Source organism: Podarcis raffonei, chromosome 13 (assembly GCF_027172205.1).
Source record: "Podarcis raffonei isolate rPodRaf1 chromosome 13, rPodRaf1.pri, whole genome shotgun sequence".
Lineage (NCBI taxonomy): Eukaryota > Metazoa > Chordata > Lepidosauria > Squamata > Lacertidae > Podarcis > Podarcis raffonei.
The window spans coordinates 52,872,501-52,893,295 of record NC_070614.1 but is presented as its reverse complement, the minus strand read 5'-3'; the positions used below and the strand labels follow the sequence as shown (position 1 = coordinate 52,893,295).

The 20,795-nt window shown below is 47.0% G+C and overlaps 1 protein-coding gene across 1 annotated transcript in view; it reads right to left on the bottom strand.

Moving 5' to 3' along the window:
- Window positions 1–4,418: 4,418 nt before the first annotated feature.
- The window catches only part of LOC128400171 (asialoglycoprotein receptor 1-like), a 17,564-nt gene continuing 1,187 nt past the window's right edge, over window positions 4,419–20,795 (bottom strand). Inside the window, exons 2-9 of the mRNA XM_053362235.1 lie at window positions 18,449–18,553; window positions 16,276–16,401; window positions 15,046–15,141; window positions 12,807–12,878; window positions 11,564–11,656; window positions 9,351–9,493; window positions 7,999–8,105; window positions 4,419–5,014 (exon numbers count right to left, since the gene is read on the bottom strand). Of these exons, the coding sequence (XP_053218210.1) occupies window positions 4,864–5,014; window positions 7,999–8,105; window positions 9,351–9,493; window positions 11,564–11,656; window positions 12,807–12,878; window positions 15,046–15,141; window positions 16,276–16,401; window positions 18,449–18,521 (861 nt within the window). The 5' untranslated portion in view covers window positions 18,522–18,553 and the 3' untranslated portion in view covers window positions 4,419–4,863. The remainder of the gene's footprint in view (window positions 5,015–7,998; window positions 8,106–9,350; window positions 9,494–11,563; window positions 11,657–12,806; window positions 12,879–15,045; window positions 15,142–16,275; window positions 16,402–18,448; window positions 18,554–20,795) is intronic.

Here is a 20,795-nt window from a genome sequence, read left to right as displayed (position 1 = left end):
CAGCGCTGGCTCCCGGCCTCTAGAGTGAGATGGGCGCACAACCCTAGAGTCTGGCAAGACTGGCCCGTACGGGCAGGGGTACCTTTACCTTTACCTTTAATAATAATAATACCCTGCCCATCATCTGGGCTTCCCCAGCCACTCTGGGCGGCTTCCAACAAAGTATTAAAATACCGTAATACATCAAACATTAAAATCTTCCCTAAACAGGCCCGCCTTCAGATGTCTTCTAAAAGTCTGGTAGTTGTTGTTCTCTTTGACATCTGATGGGAGGGAGTTCCACAGGGCGGCTGCCACCACCGAGAAGGCCCTCTGCCTGGTTCCCTGTAACTTGGCTTCTCGCAGGGATGGAACCGCCAGAAGGCCCTTGGTGCTGGACCTCAGTGTCTGGACTGAATGATGGGGGTGGAGACGCTCCTTCAGGTCTACTGGGCCTTTGAGGCCGTTTAGGGCTTTCAAAGTCAGCACCAACACTTTGAATTGTGCTCGGAAACGTATTGGGAGCCAATGGAGGTCTTTCAAGACTGGTGTTATATGGTCTTGGCGGCCGCTCCCAGTCCCCAGTCCAGCTGCCGCATTCTGGATTAGTTGTAGTTTCTGAGTTACCTTCAAAGGTAGCCCCATGTAGAGCGCATTGCAGTAGTCCAAGAGGGAGATAACCAGAGCATGCACACTCTGGCAAGACAGTCCGCGGGCAGGGAGGGTCTCATCCTGTGTACCAGATGGAGCTGGCAGACAGCTGCCCTGGACACAGAATTGACCTGCGCCTCCATGGACAGCTGTGAGTCCACAATGACTCCCAGGCTGCGCCCCTGGTCCTTCAGGGGCACAGTTACCCCATTCAGGACCAGGGAGTCCCCCACACCTGCCCACCTCCTGTCCCCCAAAAACAGTACTTCTGTCTTGTCAGGATTCAACCTCAACCTGTTAGCCGCCATCCATCCTCCAACCGCCTCCAGGCGCTCACACAGATCTTTGCGTCTCACCGTTTTTCTTCCATTGCCTCGACCTGTCCTCTCTCCTCAAACCCCCAGCATTCACTGAATTGTAGAGTCGAAAGGGACCCGAGGGTCATCTAGTCCAACCCCCGCAATTCCATCTCCCCCCAACGCATTGCCTCCTCCGTTCCTGTTATGTGAGGGTTAGATTCCAACAGAGCCACCCTCCCCTTCTCAGACTTCCCTCTCCACCCCTGGCAGGAATTCTGACATCCTAGCTGACTATCGGAAGGAAGTTGAGCAGTTGGGGGAGTGGTGCAGGAAAAACAACTTATTCCTTAACTAAAAGAGATTATTGTGGACTTTAGGAAATGTAAATTGAATATTCAGCCACTTATTATAAAGGGGAAGTGCGTGGAACAGGTCTCAGTGTTTTGATTTCTGGGAATGGAGTTGAGAGATGACCTAACCTGGGGAGAAAACAGCAAAGACACGATGAAGAGAGCACAGCAGAGGTTATATTTTCTGAGAATCCTCCGGAAAAACAATCTCTCAAAGGACCTGTTGATGGCATTTTACCATTGTACTGTGGAGAGTGTATTAACTTATGGTCTGTGTGTGTGGTTTGGGAGCTGCACAGTCAGGGGAAAAACAAGGCTGTCCAGGGTTGTAAAGACTGCGGAGAGAATAACTGAGTGCCCTCTTCCCACCTTAGATCAAATCTACGCTTCCAGGTGCCATAAGAAAGCTGCAGAGATAGCGCAGGATAGTGCGCACCCCGGAAATGATCTCTTTCAGCTTCTGCCTTCTGGAAGAAGGTAAAGGTAAAGGGACCCCTGACCATTAGGTCCAGTCGTGGCCGACTCTGGGGTTGCGGCGCTCATCTCGCTTTACTGGCCGAGGGAGCCGGTGTACAGCTTCCGGGTCATGTGGCCAGCAGGACTAAGCCGCTTCTGGCGAACCAGAGCAGCGCACGGAAACGCCGTTTACCTTCCCGCTGGAGCGGTACCTATTTATCTACTTGCACTTGACGTGCTTTCAAACTGCTAGGATGGCAGGAGCAGGGACCGAGCAATGGGAGCTCACCCCGTCACGGGGATTCGAACTGCCGACCTTCTGATCGGCAAGTCCTAGGCTCTGTGGTTTAACCCGGAGCACCACCCGCGTCCCTTTCTGGAAGAAGGAATAGCTGCCTGAGAAACAGTGTCTATCCAAATGCAATTTTGGTTTTAAACGCAGTGTGAGGTAGTCTCTATGGGAGTATATTGTATTCAATTATGGGGTATCAGAGTTTTTAGGGGGCTAACCAGGCTGGGATAGTTGGCATAGCAGGCTTGTTGGTTTTTGAATGTCTGGTGTAGATTTTTTTCAATTTTGTTGTTCTGTATGGGACAATGACAATAAAGGTTATCATACTGTATCGTATCGACACCTGAGGAAGATTTGAGAGGCCTGGCTGCACGCCAGGTCACCTGGCTGGGCTCCACCTGAAACCACGAGGCAGTTGGAGCAGAGAGCTGGGTGCTCCTTGGGTGAGACAAACCAGTAATTTAGCACAGCCGTCATTAGCAACAAGGGCTTCACTCTGACAAGCCTGCCAGCCAAGCCGATCGCTCCAGGTGAGGAGGCACGCACATGCAAGCACACAGTGTCTGTTGGGATATTCCATTCCACATTAAGGAACAGGCATGTCTGTTTACACTCCAGCACAGTTTGCTGGGAACTTCTGTTTGTGTATAGCTTTTGCTTATGCTGTTTTGCTTTGGACATGAAAGGGATCGGGGCATGTTTTCCTTTTGTCCTGATGTACGCTGAATAAAAGGGACGCGGGTGGCGCTGTGGGTTAAACCACAGAGCCTAGGACTTGCCGCTAAGAAGGTCGGCGGTTCGAATCCCTGCAACGGGGTGAGCTCCCGTTGCTCGGTCCCTGCTCCTGCCAACCTAGCAGTTCGAAAGCACGTCAAAGTGCAAGTAGATAACTAGGTACCGCTCCGGCGGGAAGGTAAATGGCGTTTCCGTGTGCTGCTCCGGTTCGCCAGAAGCGGCTTAGTCATGCTGGCCACATGACCCGGAAGCTGTACGCCGGCTCCCTCGGCCAATAAATCATCATCTATCATCTATCTATCTATCTATCTATCTATCTATCTATCTATCTCTATCTATCTATCTATCTATCTATCTATCTATCTATCTATCTATCATCTATCTATCTATCTATCTATCTATCTATCTATCTATCTATCATCTATCTATATCTATCTATCTATATCTATCTATCTATCTATCTATCTATCTATCTATCTATCATCTATCTATCTATCATCTATATCTATCTATCTATATCTATCTATCATCTATCTATCTATCATGACCCGGAAGCTGTACGCCGGCTCCCTCGGCCAGTAAAGCGAGATGAGCGCCGCAACCCCAGAGTCAGTCACGACTGGACCTAATGGTCAGGGGTCCCTTTACCTTTACCCTTTTACGCTGAATAAACTGCTTGTAAATATGCTCACACAACTTCTCCTGCTACTTCTGTTTGTGTGGCATTTACTCGGCTGAGTTGCGTGCCCAGCTTCTGAAGCTGTGGGTCGCAGATGCTGCAACCAGGACTGGAGATCGCCTGGCACACCGGCCGGTGGGCTGGAGCCAGCTGGGGGCCTGCCAATTGCCCCCATTCCTTGGTTGTATGCCAACAGTGGTGTAACCCAGGATTTTGTTCCGTTTCCCTGATTTATTATTATTATTATTATTGCCAAGAAGCCCTCTGCCCATGCTCAGAAGTTTCCCCAGCCAATTTGCAAGCACAGAGAAAAATGGGGCATCGCTCCCCCCCCAAAAAACACACCTGCCTTCCCTGTTCCACGTTCCAGAAACCGTACGTTAATTGCTAAAAGCCACACAGTCCGATCTTTTGCCTGATGAATATAAGCTCAGCTTGCCCAGGGAACTAAATGATAATGTGCGTTCCCAGGGCGATGAGGGAAAAGGACAGCAGCAGAATGTTCGCAGACAGAGCAACTTCTGTGAGGGAAGTGAAAGGCCGGAAGGAGAGCCCAGGAAATGAGGAAAATAATAAAGGAGAAAGAGGTGTCGGGGGAATCTCACATACAGCCAAGGGGCAGATGGGTTTGTGTTCAGGGCTGGATCAACCATTAAGCAAAATAAGCCCGTGCTTAAGGCGTCAAGGGAAGGGGGTGCAGCACAGAAATGTTGCATTGCCAGATTTTTAATATTAATGGTCACAAACAGCTCAGCTGAGCGTTCATTTTCTCAGCTGAAGTCTATTAAAAATCCCAACAGGCAGGCCGGATTCCTTATCTCTACCAAGTATAGAAGCAGATGTGTTACGTAAGTTTAGTTTTGAGGATCTGATCAGGGACTTTGTAATCGGAAGAAGCAGGATAATTTTTTCCCAAATGCGGATAAAGTCGAAGTATGCAAAAATAAACATTATTTCCCACCCTACCGTAGGCTTCGTTTCATTTTGAAAAATAAAATTTTATTTCACGGTTTATTATTGTTTGCATTCTGAATTAGATATTGGTGGGGTCATCAAAATCCTTTAAGCGCTTAGGGCCTTTAAAGGTATCAATTGGCTGTGTTGTTAATGGTTGGAGCCAGAGTCACAACAGGGGAATTGAGGCTCCGCGCTGCGGTTCTCGGTACCCATTGCCGGTGTAGAAAATTAAAATTTGGGTTAAAAAAAATATGAAATAAAGCAGTCAGGTACAAAGGGCTTTGTATGCCTGGCTATGTTTTAGGACACTGTAGGCAAGAGGGGTTGTTTGAGAGGAAACTGAAGACCCTCCCCAGGGGTGAAGGCAGCAAAATTGCTTCTGTTGCCCCAGGATCCCTAGATCCCTCAATGACTGATGAGAACTCAGTTTCATGGAGCCAGGGGTCAAAGGGCAGGCTCCCCCCCTTAATCCACTGCCTCCATCTCGCAGACCCAGCCGTAGTTGCGAGAGCAGTGGTCGTCGTTCCACCTGCCGTCGTGATGGAGGTGGGCGCAATCCTCTCCTCCCCCAAGTCCGTGGCCGTACCAGTTATCTGGTTGCCCTGGCGCCCAGTCCCTGGAAGGCAAAAAAGAGAAAACGCAGGTTATGACTCTCAAACACCTCCAGGTTCAAGCACAGAAAGGAAGGGTGAAAAATGCACTTAGGTTATGTTCTTATATGCAACAACAGCGGCAAGAGTATTGTTAGCCCAGAAATGGAAGCAAGAAGAAATCCCGACGAAAGAAGAACGGCAGACGAAATTAATGGACTGTGCAGAATTGGACAAAATGACAGGGAGGATTCGAAACCTGCAGGACCAGAGATTGACAGAAGATCGGAAGAAGTATATGAATTATTTGAAGAGCAACTGTAATCAACAAATTACGCTAGTAGGACTACAAGAAGTTTTGTGAGGAGAAATATATGAAGTGTTACAAAGTAGAAAAAGATAGAGATATTGGTTGTGAGTTTGAAATGTAATAGGGAAGATAAGGAATGCATACTAAGAGATTAGATTGGAAAATTTTCAGACAGGACTGATGGAAGCCAAAAAAATTGAATAAGATGTAAAAGTATGTTTAATTACTGCTGAAAATGATATGTTAAAAAACTAATAAAAGTTTATATAAAAAGAAAACTGCACTTAGGTTCTTAGCGAATGGGCGCAGAGGTTGAATTCTAGGTCAAGAGGGACAGGTGTTAGGGTTAGGTTCTTATAACAAGGCTAAAGCACATACTTTGATGACCATCTCCCCATGCCCTTGTTATAAGAAAAACTGCTTCTTTTTCCCCTTATGGGGTATCCAAGAGCCCATATAGAGTCCTCATGTAGGTTCTCTATTGGTAGGAGGAAATAACAGAGGCCAAGCAGAGAATATTGAGAAGCAAGCAGCTAGCAAGCCTGATCTTTATTAAATTGTTGCATCAGGGTCCCCCACTCACCCCACCGAGGGAGGGTGGAGAGGAACCCAGAACATGTTCTTATATAGACTTTTGAAACTGCCTCCCCTGTAGTTCAAGACCACCCCCCCAAAACATCATACATAGATCACAGAAGGAGGTCGTCCCCAGCAATAAATCTTTCTTTAATTACCTCTTGCGTACAGTGGTGCCTCGCAAGACGAAATTAATTCGTTCCGCAAGTTTTTTCTTCTTGCGAGTTTTTCGTCTTGCGAAGCACGGTTTCCCATAGGAATGCATTGAAAATCAATCAATGCGTTCCTATGGAAACCGCCTTCAGACCAGGTCCAGGGACAGTCTGTCCCCCGACCTCTTCTGAAGGCTGGGGGGGGGGGAGACAAGGGCTTTTCTTCCCACCGCCAGCCTTCAGAAGGCTGTTCTGAAGCCTGGCGGTGGGAAGAAAAGCCCTTCTCCCCACCTCCCACCCTGCAAGCTCCGGGGACAGGAGGGCTTTCCTCCCGACTGCCAGCATTTTAAAAGCCCCCAGGACAGCGGAGAAGTCTCCGCTGTCCCGGGAAGGCAGGTGGGGGGGAGCAAAGACTTTTGCCCCCCGCCGGCCTTCAGAAGAGGTCCAGGACCTCTTGTGAAGGCCGGCGGTGGGCGAAAGTCTTTGCTCCCGATGGCCAGCATTTAAAAGAGGTCCCCGGAGATTTCCCTATGGGCTTTCTTCTTGCGAAGCAAGCCCATAGGGAAATTCGTCTTGCGGAACGACTCAAAAACGGAAAACTCTTTCGTCTTGCGAGTTTTTCGTTTTGCGAGGCGTTCGTCTTGCGAGGCACCACTGTACTGCTTTCTCAAGCTGGCAGCTGGCCAGTTCCTGACAACTATGGTGCCATGGTCTCCCCCAAAGGATTCTGGGAGCTGTGGCTGGTTAAGGGGGCAGAGAGTTGCCAGCAGACCCACTCCTCACCCCAATTCCCTTCATAGAGCTACAATGCACAGAGTAGTTTAACAGTCAATTCCTCTTCCCAGGGAATTCTGGGAATTGTGGTTCTATGAGGGGAACAGGCATCTCTTCAGAAGTCTCACCGCTCTGAACAAGCTCCCAGAATCCTTTGGGGGAAGCCATGACCATTGAAAGTGGCATCATAGCGGAAGCTTTTTTGCTGGGCTTGATGGGAGAGGAAATCGCAAAGGTAGATCAGAGACTATTTATGTACGCAACAACTGCGGCGAGAACTCAATTCGCCTCAAAGTGGAAGTTACAGGAATTATCAGCGATGGAGGAGTGGCAGACGGAAATGATGGATTATGCGGAATTGGCAAAGCTGACCTGCAAGGTTTGAAACCAGGACGATTGAAAATTCCAAAGAGACTGGAGTAAATCCATTGACTGCATAAATAATAACTGTAGAAGTTTGAAGACACTTGCAGGATTGAAATAAACCCTATGACGTGGACTTTATAACATAAGATTCAACTGTGAGATATAGATTTGCAAGAAGATCAAACGCATCCATTCTTAAGGAAGTCAGCCCTGAGTGCTCACTGGAAGGACAGATCGTGAAGCTGAGGCTCCAGTACTTTGGCCACCTCATGAGAAGAGAAGACTCCCTGGAAAAGACCCTGATGTTGGGAAAGATGGAGGGCACAAGGAGAAGGGGACGACAGAGGATGAGATGGCTGGATAGTGTTTTCGAGGTTACCAGCATGAGTTTGACCAAACTGCGGGAAGTAGTGGAGGACAGAGGTGCCTGGCGTGCTCTGGTCTCCAGGGGGTCACGAAGAGTCGGACACGACTAAACGACTAAACAACAACAACAACATAGATTTGAAAAGGGAAATCTTGTTGGTGAGATGGAGGGAAGTCATAAGCTCAGCAGGGAATGAGAGTTGTAGATGAATATTTGAAATTACTGTTTAAAGTGAAAATTTAATAAAAATTATATTTTAAAAAAGGAAGTGGCATCATGTGGGGGCTCTGTGGGGGGGGGGGAAATAGGTGTCTTTCCTCACAACTCTTAGCGCCCTTAACAAGCCACAGCTCCCAGAATCCTCTGGGGGAAACCAGACTCTTTAAAGTTGTATCACAGGCCTTTGAATGTATGGTGTGAATACATTGCATTATGGGTTGGCCGCACGGCCGTCCGCGAACTTACGATCGGCGAACGGTGTAGGGTGTTCCGTCCACCCACTTCCAGCTCCCGGTAGCGTCACTCAAGCCGATCCACATAAAGTGGGGGCGCACACGGACGGCCACAAATCGCTGGCGTGAGAAAAAAAACACAAAAAGTAGAAAATGCAAAGAGAGGTAGCACTAGGATCGGTCAGCTCTGTTTCTCATTTTTAAAATCTTAAATCCAGTTCTCGACATTTTGCAATTAAAAGCAACAATAGCAACTATGAAAACCTGTCAGCATTTTAGGGCAAATTCGTCCTGCTATACACATTATTTTTTGCATGCAATTGTGACTAACAGACACATTTTTGCAACAACAACAAAAATCCCTAATATTATGGCGATGATAACCTACCTTTTAATATACATTCTTATGCACACCTTACCCTAGTGTATGTATTTTTGCAGATCACACTTGCACTGAAAATTGCAGGATTTGTCAGCAAAAAATTTGCAAAATTCACCAGCATATTAGATTTCACCTAATATTTTTTTGTACATTTGTGTCAGATGCCCATTTTTGCAAAGCAATGTTCCACAATAGAATGCATTCTTTGATATGTTATTATCACTAATACAGTCAAACTTTGGTTCTCGAACGGCTTCGTTTTTTAACGTTTCGGCTCCCGGATGCCGAAAACCCGGAAGGAAATGTTTTTGAACGTTTTTCGGAAGCCGCAAGTCCAATGCAGCTTATGTTTGAGTGCAAGAAGCTCCTTCAACCAATCAGAAGCCACAGCTTGGTTGTCAATTGTTTCAGATTATATTTGACAACCGAGGTTTGACTGTAAACGCAACTATGACCATCGGGTTCCCTTCCAATTTTACCATTCTGTGATTTTAAGAGGGCCTCCTCTGTTGATCTTAACACCTAGGAGAGTCTGCAGAGATGGAGGCGACATTTTATCCCTGCCTACCACCAAACCCGAGATGCGGGTGGCGCTGTGGGTTAAACCACAGAGCCTAGGACTTGCCGATCAGAAGGTCGGTGGTTCGAATCCCTGTGACGGAGTGAGCTCCCGTTGCTCGGTCCTTGCTCCTGCCAACCTAGCAGTTCAAAAGCACGTCAAAGTGCAAGTAGATAAATAGGTACCGCTCCGGCGGGAAGGTAAACAGTGTTTCCGTGCGCTGCTCTGGTCCGCCAGAAGCGGCTCAGTCCTGCTGGCCACATGACCCGGAAGCTGTACGCTGGCTCCCTCGGCCAATAAAGCGAGATAAGCACTGCAAACCCAGAGTCGGCCACGACTGGACCTAATGGTCAGGGGTCCCTTTACCTTTTAGCACCAAGCCCACAGCACAGGAGGCAGACCTGCAAGATCCCCAGGCCCCTACCTGTTCCTCATAGGAGTTGATGATCACCAGGTGGGCGTCTCGGGCTTCGCAGTCAGCCTTGGCTTCCTCCCAGGGCTTCCCGAGTCGGGACTCCCAGTAACAGCTTTTCCGAAAAAGGTCCCATCCTTTGGGGCAGCAGGCCTCTGGGGGGCCAGGCGACAGAAAGGAAAGAGGGATATTCAGCGTTAGTCAGACTCCGAGCAGCACCAATGAAAGAACCAAGGTCCACCGATTTCAGTGGGACTTCTCTGACTAATTTTGGATCGAACCAGGGTTGTGTAGCGGTTAGGGGGTTTGTGGTCCATGCTTAGGGTTTCCAATTTAGCCTACCCAGTTGTTTAGAAAACTCATGCGAGCTTCCATCTGTTTTTAGCCGACTGTTATTTTCGACTTTTCAATGTTGCAATCCCTTTTCAAGAACCTCGAATTGCTGTTGTTAATTCTTCTTAGTCACAATATTACCCAGTGTATCTGAAGAAGTGTGCATGCACACGAAAGCTCATACCAAGAACTAACTTAGTTGGTCTTTAAGGTGCTACTGGAAGGAAAAAAATTTTTTGTTTTGACTATGGCAGACCAACACGGCTACCTATCTGTAACACACAGTACTGTGCATAATGGTCCAAAATACAGACACAATCCTTTCAGGAGAGCTTTTAATTCCCCTCCATCGCCCCCACCACCGCTGGTCCATAACTCAATACAAAATAAGGATGTTGTCTATGTCAGCATATCATTGCACTTTGGGCTACCCCCCTGAAACATTCAGCTACTTCAGTCATCAAGCAGAGCAGAGGAATGTGCAAAGCGCATGCAAATGCCTTTGCAGATTCTGATCCGTTTGCCAGGGCAGCCACTGAGCTGCAATATCGAAGTTGCAATAGTCTGAAAAACCAGCCAGGATTTAATAGTGCTGTTACGTGCTACTCCAATCTGGCGATAGACTCCAGGCGTTGCTGCACTTACCCAGGTTTCGGTTTCCTTGGAATGGAGGCCATCAGAGACCGTGGTGTCTTTAGGATATATGGTTTTATTGACACATATATACTGTTGGAAATCAAGCCTTTATCAGGAGTAACTGGCAACACTCCCAGGCACCCGGCTTGATCTCCTGTTGACCTCCCTGGCTGCATTCCCCAGCAGTGTTCAGGCTAGGTCGCGATAGGCGATTCTTCTCAGCGTGAGAAGAACACCCCCCCTCTTTCCTGCCCCGCCCCCGGCAGGGGAAAGAGATAGACACACGGCTACCTATCTGTAACTGGAACAATATTACCCTTTCGTCTTTTTTGTAAACCACTTTGTGTGTGTGTTTTACAGACAAGGGGTGCCTTAATCTTATGAATTGATGTATAAATCTTATGAATCAATCATTCCATCATCCTTGACCTCTGGTCCTGTTAGCTAGGGATGATGGGAGTTGTAGTCCAAAAATAGATGGAGGGCCACGTTTGGCCATCACTGGCCTCAAGCCTGCCTTCAGGGATCACACTGTGCTCTGCCTGATCGTGAGTAAACTTTCTTTTTATTGCTTATGAATAAGACTGTGGTGTCTTTATTCTTTTAGGAGGGATTCAAGGGGAAATATTAAAATGCATTTCAACCTGGACAAGTGAGATTGAATTGCGTATTGTCTTAAGAAACTCACATGAGTTTGCAACACGTTTTCTGCTGTGTAAAGGGAAATTAACTATGCTAAGGAAATGGTGCTTTTGAATTCTGGTGCTGGAGGAGACTCTTGAGAGTCCCATGGACTGCAAGAAGATCAAACCTCTCCATTCTGAAGGAAATCAGCCCTGAGTGCTCACTGGAAGGACAGATCCTGAAGCTGAGGCTCCAAGACTTTGGCCACCTCATGAGAAGAGAAGACTCCCTGGAAAAGACCCTGATGTTGGGAAAGATGGAGGGCACAAGGAGAAGGGGACAACGGAGGACGAGATGGTGGGACAGTGTTCTCAAAGCTACCAGCATGAGTTTGACCAAACTGCGGGAGGCAGTGGAAGACAGGAGGGCCTGGTGTGCTCTGGTCCAGGGGGCCACGAAGAGTCGGACACGACTAAACGACTCAACAACAAGCAAGTAAAGGAACTTGCTAGTGCAAGTTAGGAATGATATGAATAAACAATATATCCTCTCCTGCCACCCTGAACATTCCCACAGTGCCTTGAAGATTCAGGCACTCTGCTTTCCAGACCCCGACTCCCCGCACTCCTGACCTGTCCGGTTGTTTTTGAAGTTCTGCAAGTCGCAATTCATGCCTCTAAAATTCCTTTGCAAGGTTGTCATCTGGGACAGGAGTCGGGTCTTGGCTGGCAAAGGCGAAAAGAGAGGGAGGGGAGAGAAAAGAAGGAGCAGCTGAATGAGGAAACCGGTAAATAAAAGGAGACCCCCGCAAGCAGGTCCAAATTCACACTAAAGTCCGGTGCAGGTTAAACCTCCCCTCCCCAATTTGGGACCGCTTGAAAAAAAGCAATTGCACCAGTTCTCAGTGGACTTTTTTTTAAATTGCATCCTGTTTTGTTTTTTTTAAAATTTATTTAATCATTTTTTCAATATAAACAACAACCACAAAAAACACGTATAACAAAAACCGCAATAACACTAGTAACACAATTTAACATTTCAGATTTGAGTTCTGATATACCTAAGACTACACCTTTTTAAACAATATTTCCCCACCTCTCTCCTCTCCCTATTTCCCACCACTATCCGCCTTATCGCTTAAATATTCCTTCCAGATTTCTTCATATTTATCCATTCTTAATTTGTATCGATATGCAGTTCGTTTGTATGTAACTAGTCTGTCCATATTGTCAATCCATGTGCTCAATGGGATCTTTCTGCGGCTCTTCCAATTCATCAGAACAAGTTTTTTTGCTTCTAATATGGCACGGTACATCCATTTTTTTTGACCCCTTGTAATCTCCCACGTTTCCGGTATATAATCTAGAATTAAATTCAAGTCCCCTAAATAACAATTTCTTTTTATTACTCTTGCTATATATATCTTTACCTCGCACCAAAATGATCTTATCATCGGGCAGTTAATCATCATATGTACTAAGTTCGCATTTTTACTTCCACATCTCCAGCCGTTGTCTGCACTTGTTATTTTCTTCTGGTAAGGTTTTGCGGGAGTCTGAATATTATTTTCTGCTGAATAAGTCTTAGTCTTAAATCCATAGAGGCTATTTTATACTTCCATATATCATTTGTTATCTGTACCCCTAACTCTTCACTCCATTTTTGTCTATCATATTCTAAATCATATTTCTTCCTGTTGAGTAGGGTATTATAGAGTGCAAGTGGGGAGTTTTTTGTTTTTGTTGCAGAAATTAAATCTTGTAGCAGCCCGGGTGTTTCCGATGCTGCTATAGCGTCAGGACCAAACTGCCTTTCCAACATATGTTTCAATTGGATGTATTGCCAATTGCAACCTGTTTCCCCTCCCCAACTTACCTGCTTCTGCTTCCTCCGTCAGCTTTTTCACCTTTGCCTCCAGCTGCGTGATCTTCGCGGCCGTGTCCGTCCCTGCAATGCACAAAGTGGGGTTGGGTGGCAACGTGGTCCGAGCTGGAGTCTTCTCTTGCGGGCCCCCACCCCCCCAAAGCCTTCCCTGTCGCCTGCCTTAGCACTTGGGGACTGATCGTGGCGCATTCAACATCATCCTCTCCTTTTTCAAAATCATTTTTATTAAATTTTCCACTTTAACAATCCAATCAAATCGCATTAAATATTCCACCTTATACATATACAGTGGTACCTCGGGTTACAGACGCTTCAGGTTACAGACTCCGCTAACCCAGAAATAGTACCTCGGGTTAAGAACTTTGCTTCAGGATGAGAACAGAAATCATGCTCTGGCGGCAGCAGGAGGCCCCATTAGCTAAAGTGGTGCTTCAGGTTAAGAACAGTTTCAGGTTAAGAACGGACCTCCGGAACGAATTAAGTACTTAACCCAAGGTACCACTGTACATATCAAATAATCCGAATATTCTGCCAAATTATAATTTTTTTAATAGGACGTCCCATGCTTCAAGTTTGGAGGGTTCTGATCATCTCATACTTCTATTGCTTTTCATAGTCACTTCCGATGGTTCCTCTAATTCTTTCTGCTGTTAACCTTCCTTCTTTCACAGCCTCTGAGTTGTTCCTACAAGTGTGTTAAAACAAGCAATGATGTGTTTCTGTGTGGATTTTATGTCTATGATTCCGCTCTGTAAGTTCGCAGCATCTCCCGCGTTCAGCATCATTCTCCGGCAAAGCTGCCCTCACCCTGAACGCGGAGCGACGAAAGGAGCGAAAAGGACTGGGAAGCTTCTAATTAACATGGCAGGGGACCTTTGCCGAATGGAGCTTCAGCGGGAGAAAAACATTACAGGAGGACTTGGGCTGTGGTCTAATACTGCAAGAGCCACCTAATGCTGAATTGGAGACCCTTGCTCCACCTAGCTTAGTGCTGCTGACACAGACTGGCAGCAGCGATTCTCCAATACGGCTCAGAGAGGCTGCAGCTGTTGCCTGCAGTTTTTAATACACCCTTTAAAAAAAAACACTCAATTTTTAAAAAACCACGTCACCCAAATAACCAGGGATGCTATTCCCAGTAGCTGCTAACAGTTTTTAATTGATTCACCTAACCAACTACAGTGGTTCCTTGGTTCTCAAACGCCTTGGTACCCAAACAACTTGGAACCCAAACACTGCAAACCCGGAAGTAAGTGTTCCGGTTTGCAAACCTTTTTCGGAAGCCGAACGTGCTCCGTTTTGAGTGATACATTGAGGTCTGTCTCTTCTTGCTATTTATTTTGTGTTTGTGTTTTTGCAACTCTTTTTTCTTTTGTGACTGTGTGGAACCCAGTTCAGCTACTACAGTGGTACCTCGGGTTAAGTACTTAATTTGTTCCGGAGGTCCGTTTTTAACCTGAAACTGTTCTTAACCTGAAGCACCACTTTAGCTAATGGGGCCTCCTGCTGCCATTGCGCCGCCACTGCACGACTTCTGTTCTTATCCTGAAGCAAAGTTCTTAACCTGAAGCACTATTTCTGGGTTAGCGGAGTCTGTAACCTGAAGTGTATGTAACCTGAAGCGTATGTAACCCGAGGTACCACTGTAATTGATTGATTGATTGATTGATTGTGTGAGTGCGGTACATTGTTTATTGCTTTCATTTTATGGATCAACAGTCTTGTTAGATAGTAAAATTCATGTTAAATTGCTGTTTTAGGGGTTGTTTTTAAAAGTCTGGAACGGATTAATCCGTTTTGCATTACTTTCTATGGGAAAGCAAACCTTCATTTTGGAACGGAATGGATTAAGTTCGTAAACCGAGGTACCACTAGTGATTTTAACTGTTTACAGTGGTCTTTAACAGGCTTCCTCAACCTCAGCCCTCCAGATGTTTTTGGACTACAACTCCCATGATCCCTAGCTAGCAGGACCAGTGGTCAGGGATGCTGGGAATTGTAGTCTCAAAACATCTGGAGGGCCGAGGTTGAGGAAGCCTGATCTTTAAGATAAGTTATAAATTATCCCCATTCCTTATTAAAATTTTGGTCTTCCTGATTTCTGACTCTTCTGGCCATTTTAGCCCTTTCAGCATATTATAGCCCATCAACTTCACCTGCCATTCTTCTCCGGACGTCCCTATTTCCATCGGAGAAATGTTGGAGGGTACGCAATGCATCCTTTACTTACCCTTCTCTTGGAGGGAGACGATCCCATCACCAACACTTTGATTCAGGCTCGTGAGCGTATCGCGCATTCCCGATAGCTGAGAGCTGCGTTGACTGCCTGCGGTGGGGGTAAGAATGCAATAACGTAGTAAGAGGTTTGCTGGATCCAGCCAATGGCCCGTCCAGTCCAGCACCCTGTTCTCACTGTGGTCCAGCAGGTGCGGCTTAGAAGAAGCCCACAAGCTGGACATCAGCTCAGCAACACTCTGCCAGCCGGCGAATTCCGGTGTTATAAGAAAAACTGCTCCTTTGTCCCTTATGGGGTACCCAAGAACTCATATAGAGTCCTTATGTAGGTTCTCTATCGGTAGGAGAAAATAACAGAGGCCGACCAGAGAATATTGAGAAGCAAAGCAGCTAGTAAGCCTGATCTTTATTGAACTTTTGCAACAGGGTCCCCGCTCCCCACATGCAGGAAGTAGGAGAGGAACCCAGAACATTCCACAGGGCAGGCGCCACCACCAAGAAGGCCCTCTGCCTGGTTCCCTGTAGCTTTGCATCTCGCAGGGAGGGAACTGCCAGAAGGCCCTCGGAGCTGGACCTCGGTGTCCGGTTGAACGATGGGGGTGGAGACGCTCCTTCAGGTATACTGGCTTTTGAGGCCGTTTAGGGCTTTCAAGGTCAGCACCAACACTTTGAATTGTGCTCGGAAACGTCCTGGGAGCCAATGTAGGTCTTTCAAGACCGGTGTTATGTGGTCTCGGCGGCCGCTCCCAGTCCCCAGTCCAGCTACCACATTCTGGATTAGTTGCAGTTTCTGGGTCACCTTCAAAGGTAGCCCCATGTAGAGCACATTGCAGTAGTGCAAGTGGGAGATAATCAGATCATGCACCACTCTGGAGAGACAGTCTGCAGGCAGGGAGGGTCACCGTCAAAGGTAGCCCCACTTCAAAGGGCAGTCACAACATGTGGGGGAAGAAGAGAGGGAGGTGTAGGTGGGGCACCCCACACCTGCCACCCCCACGGTCTCCCTTCCTGTGTCTGCATAGGACTCCAGCTGTGCACACAGACCCTTCATTGCGCTCCTCATTCTCTGCCTGAGGCCTTTTCATTGAACACTCATCCCTTCCTTGGACATCCACCTACCCCCTTGATCTTCAATATTCTCCCACTACACCCCACCCTTTTCTCATTATTATTATTTTCTTAATGTCATTCCCCCACGTCATCCCTCAATCCTTGAAACACCCACCTTTGGCTCCAAAGACAATGATTGCGATGGTGAGGATGGCGCTCACTCCCAGCAGGATCAGGACCAGGCGACGGCTGGGGCAGATTCGTTGCCTCCATGATAGGCCCGGGGAGAGTTTCTGGGAGGCTGAGGAGAAGGGACATCGGTCAGGAATCCACTCTCAACTCCAGCTTGTGTTTTAGATCTTCTCCAGTAATTTATCTGTCAACGTTGCTTGACACTTCTGACACCACTTGGCTGCAACGCTGTGATGTTTATGAGCATTCCAAGCAACCAGGCAGTAAAAACTGTCGGGGTGTTTGCAGGCCAGTTTCTTTGAGGGAAGGGGAAATTGTCACTCAGGGGGAAAGTGGTTTCACACAGGCCCTAAAGGAAAGAAGGAGTTTTGTAGGGGAGGCTGGGGAGTGAGCAGAGTTCATAGATGGAGGAGAAGCTTAGAAAGAGGGTGACTGAAGGAAGGGTGGAAAGCAGGCCACAGTTTGAGAGGAAGAGGAGATGGAGAAGGGACAGGGATCAGAGGCAGAAAGATTATGAGACAGGGGAAAGTGTGGACTGAATTTGCCATACAGTGGTACCTCGGGTTAAGTACTTAATTCGTTCTGGAAGCCCGTTCTTAACCTGAAACTGTTCTTAACCTGAAGCACCACTTTAGCTAATGGGGCCTCTTGCTGCTGCCACACCACCGCCATGCAATTTCTGTTCTCATCCTGAAGCAAAGTTCTTAACCCAAGGTAGTATTTCTGGGTTAGCGGAGTCTGTAACCTGAAGCGTATGTAACCTGAAGCATATGTAACCTGAGGTACCACTGTACTGATTTGTTGATTTACAAATTCCTAATGCAGTATGGTCCAAAGTAGCCCATAATTACATGGCCACAGAGCTATTCCCGCAGGCTCTTTAGGAATGCGGAGACATGACTTTGCCACAGTTAGCTGGAAGTGGACTTAAAACATATCACACATTTTATCCAGCAGCATTTTCCCACATAGCCAACAGCTCTTTGAAATGTTTCCTCCCCAGTAATTACAAGGTCCCCTGTAATCTTAATTATCGGCTTTCTCCTTACAGCTTCTGCCTCTTTTACTGTTGACTAATCACATGACAAGTCATGACTAATTTCCCAGCGTCACTGAACAGGAAGCACTAAAAGGCAGAGCAGGTTCAGTGGGGTGGAGGGAGAGGAGGAAGGAAGGAAGGAAGGAAGGAAGGAAGGAAGGAAGGAAGGAAGGAACATTTTAACTGAAGGCACAGTAGCCCCAAGGAACCCAAATCCCAATTCCAGAGAAAAGGGCTAGTGGAAAGTCAACCTAATTTTATGGAGTTACAATAGGAGTTAGATCTGACCGTATGGTGTGCTTATTTCTTGAAAGAATCAATCCCAAATTAGTCCTTCCTCTTTTGGAAAAATGGACACTAGTCAACATAGCATTGCTAACTGCCACGATCCTGGTCCATCTCGCGAGGACCCCATTAATACAGTGGTACCTCGGGTTACAGATGCTTCAGGTTACAGACGCTTCAGGTTACAGACTCCGCTAACCCAGAAATAATACCTCGGGTTAAGAACTTTGCTTCAGGATGAGAGGCCCCATTAGCTAAAGTGGTGCTTCAGGTTAAGAACAGACCTCCAGAATGAATTAAGTTCTTAACCCGAGATACCACTGTATTGTCTTGCAGCAGGTTGAACAAGGTATAAAAAAAAGTTAAAGGACACCTGGACAGTTAGGTCCAGTCAAAGGTGACTATGGGGTTGCGGCACTCATCTAGCTTTTAGGCCGAGGAAACTGGCGTTTGTCCTCAGACAGTTTCCCGGATCACTTGGCCAGCAGGACTAAACCGCTTCTGGCGCAACGGGACACTGTGACAGAAACCAGAGTGCACAGAAACGCCGTTTACCTTCCCGCCGGAGTGGTACCTTTTTATCTTCTTGAACTGGTGTGCTTTTGAACTGCTAGGTTGGCAGGAGCAGGGACTGAGCAACGGGAGTTCGCCCCGTCGCGGGGATTCAAACCGCTGACCTTCTGATCAGCAAGCCCAAGAGACCTGGGTCACTTCCAACTCTACAATTCTACGATTCTTTGCAAGCATGCCAGAAGGAGACTTCTTACGAGCCTTTACCTATGCGGACCTAGTACCCCACACGTTTTTTCAAAATCCCGTCTTGGCTACACACCTTTTCGGAGCTGTATTTCGTCATCGTCATCCTCCACGTCCACAGCTGTGAGATCTCGGTAGTCCTGACTCATCGTGACTCTGGCTCCGGAACGAGACTAGGAGCCTGGAAAGACACGGAACACGGATGCCTGCATGTCAGAATCAGGCGAGGAGGCAGAACATGATGCTAAAGGATTAGTTAAGCTAGGCTTCTCAACCTGGTGACCTCCAGTTCTGTTGTTTTGAATTACAACTCTCGTCAGACCTTGCATGGAGGAAAGGAGCTTTTAACTGAGAGTACAGTAGCCCCACAAAAGATAGATAGATGATAGATGATAGATAGATAGATTAGATAGATAGATAGATGATAGATAGATAGATAGATAGATAGATAGATGATAGAGAGATAGAGAGATAGATGATAGATAAAGAAAGAAAGACAGAGACAGACAGATGATAGATAGATGAAAGATAGATAGATATAGATGATAGATGATAGATAGATAGATAGATAGATAGATGATAGATATAGATAGATAGATATAGATAGATAGATAGATAGATAGATAGATAGATGATAGATGATAGATAGATGTAGATAGATGATAGATAGATAGATAGATAGATAGATAGATGATAGATAGATAGATAGATAGATAGATATAGATATAGATAGATGATAGATGATGATAGATAGATGATAGATAGATGATAGATAGATAGATAGATAGATAGATAGATATAGATAGATAGATAGATAGATAGATACTAGATAGATAGATAGATAGATAGATAGATAGATAGATGATAGATAGATAGATAGATAGATGATTTATTGGTCGAGGGAGCCGGCGTACAGCTTCCGGGTCATGTGGCCAGCATGACTGAGCCGCTTCTGGCAAACCAGAGCAGCGCACGGAAATGCCGTTTACCTTCCCGCCGGAGCAGTACCTATTTATCTACTTGCACTTTGAGGTGCTTTCGAACTGCTAGGTGGGCAGGAGCAGGGACCGAGCAACGGGAGCTCACCCCATCATTACGGAGATTCGAACCGCCGACCTATATATAGAAAGGAGCAAACCCGTGATATTTTAGGGAGCAGGTGGGGCCCATGTATAACATCACAGGAGCCCACACAACACAAACCACTATCTTTTTGCTGGAGGAAGACACCCCGAGCTCTGCCGACATTAAAGGTAAAGGGACCCCTGAGTGTTAGGTCCAGTCGTGGCGGAGTCTGGGGTTGCGGTGCTCATTTCGCTTTACTGGCCGAGGGAGCCGGCGTACAGCTTCCGGGTCATGTGGCCAGCATGACTAAGCCGCTTCTGGAGAACCAGAGCAGCGCACGGAAACGCTGTTTACCTTCCCACCAGAGTGGTACCTATTTATCTACTTGCACTTTGAGGTGCTTTCAAACTGCTAGGTTGGCAGGAGCTGGGACTGAATAACGGGAGCTCACCCTGTCATGGGGATTCGAACCATTGACCTTCTGATCGGTAAGTCCTAGGCTCTGTGGTTTAACCCACAGCGCCACCCGCATCCCTAGACCCCGACAAAACTTCTGGGAGAGCTTTCTGACGGTAAGAGCTGTCCAGCAGCGGAACGGACTCCCTCCGGAGATGGGTTGAGCTGGATGACCCTCAGGGTCCCCATTCTGACCCCACAGCTTGTTCTCCGACCTCGGAAGGCAGTGGTCAGCAGAGCCTCAGGCAGCTGTCTGTCAGGGACTCTCCAGCTGCAATTCCTGTGTCGTGGGGGGCAGGGTTGGACTAGATGACCTTTGGGTCCCCCTTCCAACTCCAGCATTCTAGGATTCCATGACTTCAAAATGCAGCGAGAAGCCCGCTGGGAGAAGATTTATAATGAATTGGTAAAAAAATGTTGAAATATACATTTATTAAGAAACCAGAGGCCTTTCTTCTTGGAATAACAGGTTTGGAATTGCCCAAGAAAGATGTCGGATTGTTTTTGTATGCCACAATTGCAGCTAGAATTTTGTTAGCCAAGAATTGGAAAACACAAGAAGTCCCAACAGTGGAGGAATAGCAGATGAAGATGATGGACTTTTCGGAGGTAGCCGACCTGACCGGAAGAGTCTGCGACCAGAAGGAGGAGGAGTACCAGGAGGAATGGAGGAAATTCAAAGACTATGTACCGTATTTTTCGCTCTATAAGACGCACCAGACCACAAAGACGCACCTAGTTTTTGGAGGAGGTAAACAAGAAAAAAAATATTCTGAATCTCAGAAGCCAGAACAGCAAGAGGGATTGCTGCGCAGTGAAAGCAGCAATCCCTCTTGCTGTTCTGGCTTCAGTGATAGCTGCGCAGCCTGCACTCGCTCCACAAGACGCACACACATTTCCCC